The sequence below is a fragment of the Aspergillus undulatus genome (assembly GCF_047715775.1).
Source record: "Aspergillus undulatus strain CBS 261.88 unplaced genomic scaffold BDV17scaffold_4, whole genome shotgun sequence".
Taxonomy (NCBI): domain Eukaryota; kingdom Fungi; phylum Ascomycota; class Eurotiomycetes; order Eurotiales; family Aspergillaceae; genus Aspergillus; species Aspergillus undulatus.
In genome coordinates, this window is record NW_027396608.1 from 794203 (window position 1) to 805135 (window position 10933).

Here is a 10933-nt window from a genome sequence, read left to right on the forward strand (position 1 = left end):
CTACAATGTCCACTACTGACTGGGTGTTCAAATCAAAGAACCGCTAGCAATCTCTCATTGCACCAGTCAAATGCCCTGACTTGGCGATGTAATCTCAATATATTAACCCAAGAGCACTATTCAGCCCTAACGCAATCTATTCGAAATAACTGCTCGACAGACTACAGAATTATATATATATCTTTGAAAATCGCCCCTGTATCTCCCTAATCAAGGAAAACTAACAGAAAACGAGAAACAACCATGCCATCCATCACAACCCTAAACGGGCAAATCTACACCCCCGGCCTCGCAATCATCAACTCCCCACAGCCCTACACACCATTAGGAGGAGGTAAGCAGGCCCACTGTACCATTGCGACTCCATAACACTCATCCCGTATTTCTCACGCTTTTTACTAATCGAATCGAAAAGAAAACCTCCACATAGCCATCGATGTCTCCGGAAACGGTCGGTTGCCACTTAATTTCGCAGATGACGCGCCCACGCGATTCCACAACATATCCCTCTTCCTGACAGCCTCTGAGACGCAGAGGAACTTTACTATATCGAATGGGACATCTTCAGATGGATCTAGGTCTGCGCTCATCGGCCCGGTATTAGGCCTTGAGCCTGGCTCAACAGTGAAACATGTTAACTGGATCTGGCCGGATTGTTTTGCGGATGAAGATGAAAATAATGGTTCAGCTAAAGGGGCATACAACATCTCCTTCCATCAGAAATTTCGTCTAGATGGGACGGAGTACTATACCGTCTTCGATCTGCCAATTGAGATTCTTAATACGGTCGAGAGGAGTAAGGAGAGGGCTGAGTGTGCTGTTTTGGAGAACGAGTATAACCCTGCTTTGGTGATGGAAAGTAATGCGTCTTTGTCGGGGATACCGTGGGTTAGGAATGGGGAGGGGAGTGATACTGGTACTGTGGTAATTGAAGAGGAGAGTTTGGGTGTGAGATTTACCGAAGGTGAGATTAGGGCTTTGTTGTGGTTCTTGATGGGAGTTTGCTGGTGTGCTCTGGCTTTCTGAATGTGTGGAACATTGGGAAGGTCATGTAATATTTAATGGCTATGTACAATCTGCTGTAAGTCAATGATATATATTTCATGAGGTTGGAACCCTGGGCCCTGGTCAAACTCCACAGAGTGCCAGTAGTAGTACATAGTAATCAAGCTTCTCGGCTCCGCTTCGGGACCCCATCCATCCCCACCCCCGCACATTCCGACTTCTCCCCTTTTTACTCTGCACAGCAAGTCTCCAGGACCTTATTCCCCACCTGAACGGTCCAGCCAGATGTTTGCCATGCGATGCATCTAGGCTTCAGATGTCTCAATCACAGTGGCAGTGCGCGCTCTGCTCGACCTACTTCACGCGCTCAGAGCACCTCCGTCGCCATCTTCGATCCCGTGAGTGCCTCCTTGACAGCACTACATGAACCCTAGCATACTAATAGTTGTTCCAGATGAGAATAAAAGACCGTATGAGTGTAGCCTCTGCCAGCGGCCATTCACGCGGCGGTATGTTTGCCTCAACTGCCCTTGAGTGAACAGGAACCTGACTTTGCCAGGGATGCCAGGACTCGCCACGAGAGGACGTGTAGAGCCCGGGCTAGCGATATAAATGGGCTGCCTCAACATGAGACGCAATCACCCGAAGCTGAAGGCCTAGTTCAACTGCCGCCCAATGGCATTGAGAGCGTATTATCTTACGGGCTCGATGACAATTTTTTCATGGGCATGAGCATGCCATCTCCACCCGACTTCACTGCACTGGACTGGCTCTATACAACGCGGTTGAGCTCTGATAGTATTATTACCGCGGAGAGATTGGACTTCTTGGCCCATTTTACCAGTGAGAATGGAATGGGGACATTTCTCGCCCCGGAGACACTGAAGGAGCGGCAGGAAATTATTCGACAGGATGAGGCCGCCGTAGAACATCACTTAGCCAAAGAATCTAGTATCCCAGTGGGCTGCTTGCACACAATCGAGCCGTCGATGCTCCATGTCGATGTTAACCCCATAATGGCAAGGTCATTCGAGATCCTACACCATTTACACTCCACAGTTACGCGAAAAACGGACAGGAGTGTCGTGAAGTTCGACTGGACGGCCGAGGTCGAAAGACAATGTCGCACATTCTTTGCCTCTGGCAACATTACCCGATTTCTGAGGTACTTTTGGTCACTCTGGTATCCCAACTGTCCGTTCATACATCGTGCTTCCTTCAATGCAAACACAGCGCCGATTGCCTTGTTGTGTGTCATGCTTCTGATTGGGGCTTGCCTATCACCCCACTCCGTTGACGCAAACAAAGCTCGGATGTGGCTCGATTGTGTGGAGGAGTTGGCGTTTAGCGATAGCTCCTTTTGCGAGGAGACTGGAGGTGGCACTGGTGCTATCTTATCATCCTCTGTTGATCGGAAGAAGAAACGACTAGAGTGTATTCAGACGGCATATCTCGTTTGTTCGCTACAGAAGAGGGAGGGCTCTGCCGATGCAAGGGCGCGAGTGAGAAGATACAGAAATGCCACGATGGTTATGGTAAGTCATATTTGCCCTTGGTACTGAAAAGTGCTGACCAGAAACACAGCTTGCAAGAGACGTTGGCCTCGCAACAGCCTCGCATAGGGACCTCAGCATGGACAAACCGTCGGAAATGTGGTGGCAGCAGTTTGCCGTTGAGGAGGGCTTGATACGGTCTGACCCGCATAAATCGTCTTCGCAGAGTAACACACTGACCACGTCCAGAACAATGACCTATGTCTTCCTCTTCGACGCAGCGCTGACAATATTCCACAACTCGCCACCCCGCATGGTCGTCTCAGAGCTCAAAATGGAGCTAGCTTGTCCAGAGGCCTGCTTTCAGGCTGAATCTGCGGAGGAGTGTTTTGCTGCGCTGAAGGAATGGGAACACACGACATTTTGGCGCCGGCATCTGCCACTTGTTGCTGTTGTGAAGAGCATCTGTGAGAAAGAGCCGTCGCCGAAAACTGCGAGCGAGTATGCGAAGATGGGAACTTTGAATCTGTTTACTGCTGTGCAGAGTAAGTTGAGGAATTACTTCATCAACCAGGTGCCCAGATTATGCAAGCCATTGGGCGTAGTATGGCAGATTGCTGACCGAAGTATAGGCCTTCACTCTCTGACATTCCACCTTCAAAACTCGCTCATTTTCGAATCAACCTTGGCACCCATCGAACGAGGGCTGGAGAACTGGCGCCAAATTTGGGAACGGCGTGAAGCGGAGGATAAGCATGTCCACAATACGCCAGGCTCACTGTGGAAAAAGGTTGGGTTCATCAGCTACTCTCCAGAGTTCTGGCATTTAGCGCGGATCATCGTGGAGCGTATTCATGATGATGATGCCACTGCTGAAACTGCAACAAGTCCGGAGGTGACTGGTACCGTGAATGCAGCCAAGATGCGGTATGACCATACCGATATGACGGATGTGAACGGTTTGATCATGGAATATAGACGGTTCTGCTTGGGGCCCGCCTAGTCTGGATTCCATCAAGAACTGGTGCTCTGATCCTGAACGGTTTTATGTAACGCGCGGAGACTTATCATCTGAAATCGAATCGCTGTCGGTGGCACCTTGTGCTGATATAACCGCCTCCTCCAAGGAGAGAGAAGGAGCAATCCATGGGACTAAATTCCAAAGGAAGGAGCGGCCGTGCCCAATTGCGCACACTAAGCCTGTTTAGAAGTATTAGTATGCGGCACTTGTTTCAACCTGGAGGTAGTAGGTGCATTGTATAATTCTTTGACCGACAGATGAAGAACTCGGTGCCTACTGGAAGATAGACCGAAGTCTTTAAATATACGAGATTTGGAAATGGGCTGGTTAGCGAGCCCTAACCCTGTATCACTTTGTCAAACGGAATTGTTTGCTCCTGCGACGTGACTCCTCAGGGCGTCCGGATCATGCTATTACATTTACTCCAGTTAGGGGGGTTAAAAGTGATTTATTCTTGTGGTGAGATGTATCCAAGTACTAAGTTTGTGCTTAGTACATGACAAATCTCATACCTCATTTGTATCCCCTCTCCGCCGGCAAACCCGCACCTCAAAATCAACTGGCTTGACGAACCAATGATTCTCCGTGTTCCATCTCTTTTTCTCGGTAGTGAAATTAAACTCACGAACGATGCGGGGAATGAGCTTCGACATTTCCAGGATCGAAATATGCTTCCCGAGACAAGTCCTAGAGCCGAGACCGAACTGCATCCAAAGAATCGGATTAGTTAGGAGTTGCCTGCATTGATGATTATGGGAAAGGGGAACAGATACATACCGGCATGTTCATCTCATTCATGAGCTTCAACCTTGTCGGGTCCGGGTCCGCTTCAGCCTCGATCCACCGCTCCGGGATGAACCTCTTCGCGTCATCAAAGACCGTCTCATCATAATGCGGTACCCAGGCGTTAACACCGACGACTGTTCCCTCAGGGAAGAAGTGTCCCGCGATATCTGCACCACCTGCAGGGACAACCCGCCAGAAGGGTAACCCTGTTGCGCTGTGCATCCGGAGAGCCTCTTTCATGACGGCCTGAAAATACGGCATCTCCTGGCTTTCCTTGAAAGTGACTGGGTCGCTGGCGAGGCCTCGAGCCGTGAAATCATCGAGCTCCTGGCGGAGGTTGTGCAAAACGGAAGGATTGTGCAGGAGGTGGTACATTATCGAGGAAAGGCTGATGGCTGTTGTATCTGAGCCGGCGATGACGTTTGATAGACCCATCATGAAGACGTGGTAGTCTGTGACCTTTTCGGGGTCTTTGTCGCGCGCGATGACCATTTTCTCGAGGAAGGTCTGCGTTTTGAGGGCGCCGTGTTCGATGTCGCTTTTGCTACTGCCTTTTTCTTGCGTGCTGTGGCGCGCGATTTTGTCCTGAACGTATCGCATGATGTATGCGCGGCCTCCGGCGCCCGACCAGGAAAAGCGGCTCAATGGGCCAAAGAGTCGAGGGTGCCACTCGTGGTAGATACCGATCAAGGAGCTGTAAGCCATGAGGTTCTGCAGGGCACCGATCGTCCCGTCAATGTCGTGGCCCTTGTCGAGGAACCCAAAGCGCTCCCCGTAGGTGATCTCCCCGATAACGTCGAAAGCGTAGAACTGGAACCATTCCCCGAGATTGAACTTGATGCCTCGCTCGGCGAACTCATGTAGCCGCTGGAAGAAGACATCTGCGCACTGATCCACGAACTCCTCGTAGTGCACCAGCGAGCTCATCGAGTATAAACTTGAGAATTTCTTGCGGGTCTCGCCTGCACACATAGCTGTCAGCTCTCGGCACCCCCCAAAAAAAACAAGTCAGAAAAGCAAAGAAAGACTACATACCATGCCGCTTAATATCCCTATCCGGGAACAAAGTCCACCTCTGCGGATCGGGATGTTTCCACCCCTCATACCACGCCGACTTGGCGAACTTTGTGCCGGTGCCGTAGATGGTTTTCACCGCTGCGCGGTCGTTGATGCTATAGTGATCTGGAGATATGCGGACGACAGGTCCGTATTGCTTATGAAGCCGGATATTGTCTTCTTCAAAGTGGCCGTTCCAGAGGCGGCGGAAGTACCAGAGGCGCGTGAAGCGACTCCAGAATGGGCCGGGGATGGAGACGAGCGAGCGGGTGGTGAAGGTTAGGTAGGCTAGAGAGAGAATGTAGCGGATTATGAGGAGGGATGGGAGGAGAGAAAGGAGGGCGATGAGGTGCATTTTGAGAGGAGGATTTGTGCGGGTTGTGTATCCATGGTGTTGCGGACGTTTGGTGTTTTATAGACAAAGAAAGCTTGGGGTAAGCCGGGCTGCAGATCAACCCCACCCCCACCGCCACTGCGGAGATCACTTACCAGCTGCAGTGTGCAGTTTACTCCGAATATCCGAGTACAGCCTCTGTCGGAGAGTTATGCAAGTACGTGGTCCAATTAATGGTTCAATCGTTGGGTGGAGAGTTAGGCAATACTAGCATTTGGGGCCTGAATTTCGGCAAAAATCATATTAATAAACTCCATGGTTCGTAAGGTAAAAATACAATAGACATCATCATAAGGTTAATGAGACTGAGAAGAGCGGCATAATTATTCCCGCAATATCCGGGTCGACGAGAGAAATACGGCGACGGTCATCTGAAATATTCCATCTACCGTCGTCGAGATCAACAGGCAAATCGGCAAGCCGACAATACATTTAGGAGCGACGGTCACCCCAGAGACCAACGATACCCATGGAAAGCGCAATCCCAGAGAAGATCGCCCTCACACTCTGCAAGCGGCGCTCAGTCTCCAACTCCCTCCGCACAACTTCCCCATTGACACCCTCCTCGGCCTCAACCACGACAAGGTCATCCTCCTTCTGAGTCTTTCCAGTGCAAAGCGCTAGGAATCCAGTATCTTGAGCGACACTGCGAATCCAGGCCTTGAAGCCATTGTCGCGGTGGTACCAGTAGTCGACGCCGTAGGCGCCGATGGTCGACATGACCGCCATCCAGACGAGGTATGGGTGTTTCCGGTGCCGCGGTGAGATACTATAGGCGAATATGAGGCAGGTATTGGAAATGTTGGCGAGGCGCAGGCCGTGTCGGCGGTTGAGGCGCTTCACTTCGTAGAGGGATTTGGAGGCATGGCTGGAGGTGGAGAGGACACTGAGGGAGGGGATAGTGATGGTCGAGGCCGAGTATGAGAGGCCCTATGAGCCATTAGTGAGGAGTTCCGGAATGCGATGATTCGTACATACCGTTAAGAGGCCGAGGGAAATGGTTCCGACGAATTTGGCGACGGTGATCGGACAGGCCATGGCGGGCGACGCGGCAGCGAGGCGCGACAAATCGGGAGATGTCAACTTGAAGCTCTTGAGCAGATTGTCAATATAGCCCGACGGATGAGATGAAAATAATCTGTCGTGGTAGAGAGCAGATGGAGAGAGGAGTGCCCAAGGAAAGTGTGCCTGGCCTGGTCTGATGCGGAAAATTGTTGGTGACGTCGCTGATGGCCTGAGGCTGGGAACACCCGGGCCAACCACAGCAGCAGATTTGTCAAGTCTGTTCACTCCCTCCACACCCCGCAATTTCTCTTCTATGCATCTGACAGAACTCCAATGGACCCTCTACAGGTATAAATTCAACATTAGAAGGGCTTAGTGGTTGAAGAAGTTAGGGTACGAGAGTGTTGATGACCCTGGGGCAGTTGTGCATAAACTTATTTATGCAGATGGTCATGCACTGGATTGATAAGAAGCCACTAGCCCGATTAAGAACAGCCTCGGCAACCTTAGCCGCGGCTGAAGTGAAGACAAGTGGAGGAGAAGCTGTCAGCTCAACTCTTCCTCAATCACTCAATCTACTCTAATTTCGTTCATTCCACGACTCCTCACTCGTTACCTCTCACACTCTCAATATGCCTCTTTCCAAGTCGGAATATCTAAGTGATACGTGGAAGGGTGGCCTGTTCAGTAAGTCCGAAGCTGTACAGTTCGTCCCTTATACCCCTGCGCCACTAACTCCGCGCAGCAAACAAGGTCGTCTTCTGCACTGGTGGAGCCGGTACTATCTGCAGTGCGCAGGTCCGCGCCCTCGTCCATCTAGGCGCCGACGCGTGTATCGTCGGGCGGAATATCGAGAAGACCGAAAAGGTCGCAAAAGACATTGCTACCGCTCGGCCCGGGGCAAAGGTGTTAGGGCTCGGCGCTGTGGATGTGCGCTCGTTTGACAGTCTCAAGAGTGCGGTTGATCGCTGCGTCCAGGAACTTGGGGCAATTGACTTTGTCATGTATGTGCGGGTCTTTGTACAGTACAACCTTCGCTTGCTTACAATTCGTGTCTAGTGCCGGTGCGGCGGGCAACTTCCTTGCCTCTATTAACCAGCTCTCCACGAACGCTTTCAAGTCTGTTATGGATATTGATGTGTTGGGGTCATATAACACGCTCAAGGCAACGATCCCTCATCTTGTCGAGTCGGCGAAGAAGCACAGAGTGAACTCGAAGTCCCGTACGCTGCTCACCGAGTTCCATGCGTCCCATAACTGACCTCCCCGCAGTGGAACCGTCTCCAGCGGGAACTGGAGGCCGGATCATCTTTGTCAGCGCCACACTGCATTATACCGGTACCGTGTTCCAGGGGCACGTCTCTGTTGCCAAAGCTGGCATTGACGCTTTGTCTCATACTGTCGCGCTTGAGTTTGGGCCGTTGGGAGTCACATCCAATGTCATTGCTCCTGGGCCTATCGCTTCCACAGAGGTTGATATCACATTCTAAATCTGATTAATCAATTATGCTAAACATTTTAGGGCCTGGACCGTCTTCTCCCCAGTGATCAGATGGAGAAGATTGTCAAATCACAGCCTCTCGGCCGATTCGGTTCGGTCCGGGACATCGCTGATGCTACTGTGTATCTGTTCGCAGACACTGGTAGCTATGTTACGGGTCAGATTCTAGTTGGTCAGTATTCACGATGACTGCTAAAAGTCCCTTAATTAACATCATGCATAGTCGACGGAGCCAGTTGGCGTATTTCCACTGGCGCTGGCTCAGCAGGAAACTATCCCGACTTCCTTCTTTCGGGAGAAACGTTCCAGAATGTCAAGGGGAAGAAGGACGCGAAGCTTTGATCGAGTTCACCACGAGCGAGTGTATTTCCAAGTGTCAGTCTAAATGTTTCGACTTTGACTTTATTTCTTTGTTAGTATAGAAGACTCTTAGATCATCAAAAGTGGTATTTCTGAAAGAAGCAGCATAATGCCTGGCTCCTATCCGGCGTCACACAGGAACAAATGGAAAGGCAACGCATTATTGGGCTTGATCCAAGCAAGTATATGATACTTTATTGAGTATCAGATCCGAAGCCAGTATTACCTCAGAACATTCTTTAATACTTTGCAAGAACTGCAGTAAGACTCATCAACAAAAATAGGTGAAACCCTGGCTCTCATTTCGACTTTGAAAGATTGTATCATGGTAAGGTCCATGAAAGGAGTCAGACAACTCAATCAGTCGTTCAGACAGTAAAACGGCTCTGCTCTTTCCTCTTCGAAACCTGATGCTAGTGAGCCAAAGGCTTATTTAGAGATGTGTACTCTCCCAATAGCTCTTTCCCTCTAGCCTGTTTATTACTCCTGTTTTCACGCTTGCACAAGTATTGCCCAACACTTTACCCATTTCGACTCCTACATCTCTTGCAAAATGTCTGGCAACGCTGGCGAATCACCGTTTCAGGGCGCTCGTATCACTCCAGCCCTGGCCCAAATGGTGGACAGCTTCTATGATGCTTTAGGGAACCCCACCAGCCACAAAGTACCCGAATTCATGACCAAAGTCACCAAGGGTGGCCGTTTCGGTAAGTAAACCTCAGCATCCAACACTCTTCCTCTCTCCTTCCTTTGACTGCCCACATTTCGCCTAACCCTTGTACCATCTAGGCACTGAAGCCTCCGAGAAATTCGCATTCCTCTACTACAACGAGCCCCCCGAGCGGAAGCAGCAAATCGACGACGAGTACACGCCAGCGTGCTTCAAAGCCAGCTTTGCTGCGCCTTCTGACCAGTTGGCCGAGGTCGCAGTATTCTCACGCACTATCCTGCGCGAGACGAAGGAGTATGCTACGTCCAAGCAGCCCGGTTTGCAAACTGCGGAACGCCGCGAGCTGTTCTCGAAATACGCTGTTCTGCTGAATTATATTGAGATTCTAGGTGGGAAGCCGTATGATATGTATGACCTTGGTTTGGATGAGTATCAGCCTAGGAAAGCTGGTGAGGTTACTGATACTGAGTGTTACTGATACTGAGCCCGAGGATGCGTTCTGCTGGGAGGATGTGGATTGGAGTCATGAGGATGCTCATTGATCGCGAAAGATCTCCGGCTGGGCAAGGTTACCTTGCTTGGATGAGAGACCACGGTGATTAGCTGTTTTCCTCATATTATTCTGCTTTTTGTTCTTCAATGCATAGGTTCTATTTAACTAGTTTTGGGACTCTATATTATCATCGTTCTACTTCTGTTTAGTTCCACTTATCAGTATACTCCGCGGCTCAAGCAAGACATTGCTTGACAGCACTACCGCGCTGTCGCAATGATCTTGTTTCTAGTCATCGTGCGTGACAGTAACCTTCGATAAGGCTTTATTCCCTTGTTAATGCCGTAAAAGGTGAGGGAAAAAAGAACATCTTGGACCTGGTCGACAGGAGTTCAACATACTCAGGTACCGCGCCTGGGATGATCACCTAGAATGTCTCTGAGAACGATAACAACGTACATAATAGAATGTTCCAAGAGCAAAGAGCGGCCCCAAGGTCGTAGGCATTCTTATGGGTTGATTGAACGTGAGAATGCATAAATCAGGGCTTGATGCATCAGATGTCTCCAAGCTTGCTCGGACAGCATCTAGTTTGCAACAGGCGCTTTGAAGCGTAATTTTGTCATTTGAACATGAGGCGAGTCTTTGATAGAGAACGAATGAGTATGTATAAAGCATTGTTTTATATCTACAGCCACATGAGCAAAGGTTACCAGAAGCTCAAAGAACCTCTGATTGTTCACGTGATATAGACAGGGTTAGGGCAGTGCCTTGTCTTTTCTTTGTTATTGAACGGATATTGTAGAGAGTCATAGTGCAACTGAAACAAGTTTTTCCGTAACATCAATTCAGATGATGAAAGAGCGCTCTACTCCTGGTCTTCCCATTATGTGACCACTAGTTGCTGAACAAGAGATAAATACAGGCATTTCCCCATCGGCTCCTTCAGCATACTCACGTCCTCTTTTGCACAGTGGAAGCAAGTACCATCCCTCTGACTCACTTCCTATTACCAAGTCCCTACCAAGATGTCGGACCTCGAAGATCACAGACCATGGATCCCACCGTTTATAATGGAGGCACGCAAGAAGGGCCGGTGGAGTAAGTACCAATTAAACATAATGAGTATATTATGTTGCCGAGCCAATT

The 10933-nt window shown here is 49.9% G+C and overlaps 5 protein-coding genes across 5 annotated transcripts; 3 read left to right on the forward strand and 2 right to left on the reverse strand.

Moving 5' to 3' along the window:
- Window positions 1-1640: 1640 nt before the first annotated feature.
- Window positions 1641-3735, forward strand: BDV17DRAFT_253087 (transcription factor domain-containing protein). The gene is made up of 3 exons (XM_073756612.1): window positions 1641-2540; window positions 2590-3043; window positions 3131-3735. The coding sequence occupies exons 1-3, from the start codon at window positions 1728-1730 to the stop codon at window positions 3499-3501; spliced, it is 1638 nt and encodes a 545-aa protein (XP_073620005.1). The 5' UTR covers window positions 1641-1727; the 3' UTR covers window positions 3502-3735.
- Window positions 3728-5760, reverse strand: BDV17DRAFT_253088 (cytochrome P450). Its single transcript, XM_073756613.1, has 3 exons — window positions 5341-5760; window positions 4297-5267; window positions 3728-4223 (listed from the first exon to the last, which is right to left on the reverse strand). The coding sequence occupies exons 1-3, from the start codon at window positions 5714-5716 to the stop codon at window positions 4026-4028; spliced, it is 1545 nt and encodes a 514-aa protein (XP_073620006.1). The 5' UTR covers window positions 5717-5760; the 3' UTR covers window positions 3728-4025.
- A 217-nt stretch (window positions 5761-5977) lies between these two features.
- BDV17DRAFT_253089 (uncharacterized protein) lies at window positions 5978-7116 on the reverse strand. The gene is made up of 2 exons (XM_073756614.1): window positions 6734-7116; window positions 5978-6685 (listed from the first exon to the last, which is right to left on the reverse strand). The coding sequence occupies exons 1-2, from the start codon at window positions 6791-6793 to the stop codon at window positions 6188-6190; spliced, it is 558 nt and encodes a 185-aa protein (XP_073620007.1). The 5' UTR covers window positions 6794-7116; the 3' UTR covers window positions 5978-6187.
- Window positions 7117-7174: 58 nt separating this feature from the next.
- On the forward strand, window positions 7175-9231 carry BDV17DRAFT_253091 (SDR family oxidoreductase). The gene is made up of 6 exons (XM_073756615.1): window positions 7175-7447; window positions 7506-7764; window positions 7820-7983; window positions 8033-8232; window positions 8283-8433; window positions 8485-9231. The coding sequence occupies exons 1-6, from the start codon at window positions 7393-7395 to the stop codon at window positions 8601-8603; spliced, it is 948 nt and encodes a 315-aa protein (XP_073620008.1). The 5' UTR covers window positions 7175-7392; the 3' UTR covers window positions 8604-9231.
- On the forward strand, window positions 9175-9769 carry BDV17DRAFT_287529 (uncharacterized protein; the record flags this gene model as incomplete). The annotated part of the gene is made up of 2 exons (XM_073761191.1): window positions 9175-9328; window positions 9411-9769. 2 exons carry the CDS (start codon window positions 9175-9177, stop codon window positions 9767-9769), a joined length of 513 nt encoding a protein of 170 aa, XP_073620009.1.
- Between the last annotated feature and the right edge of the window lie 1164 nt (window positions 9770-10933).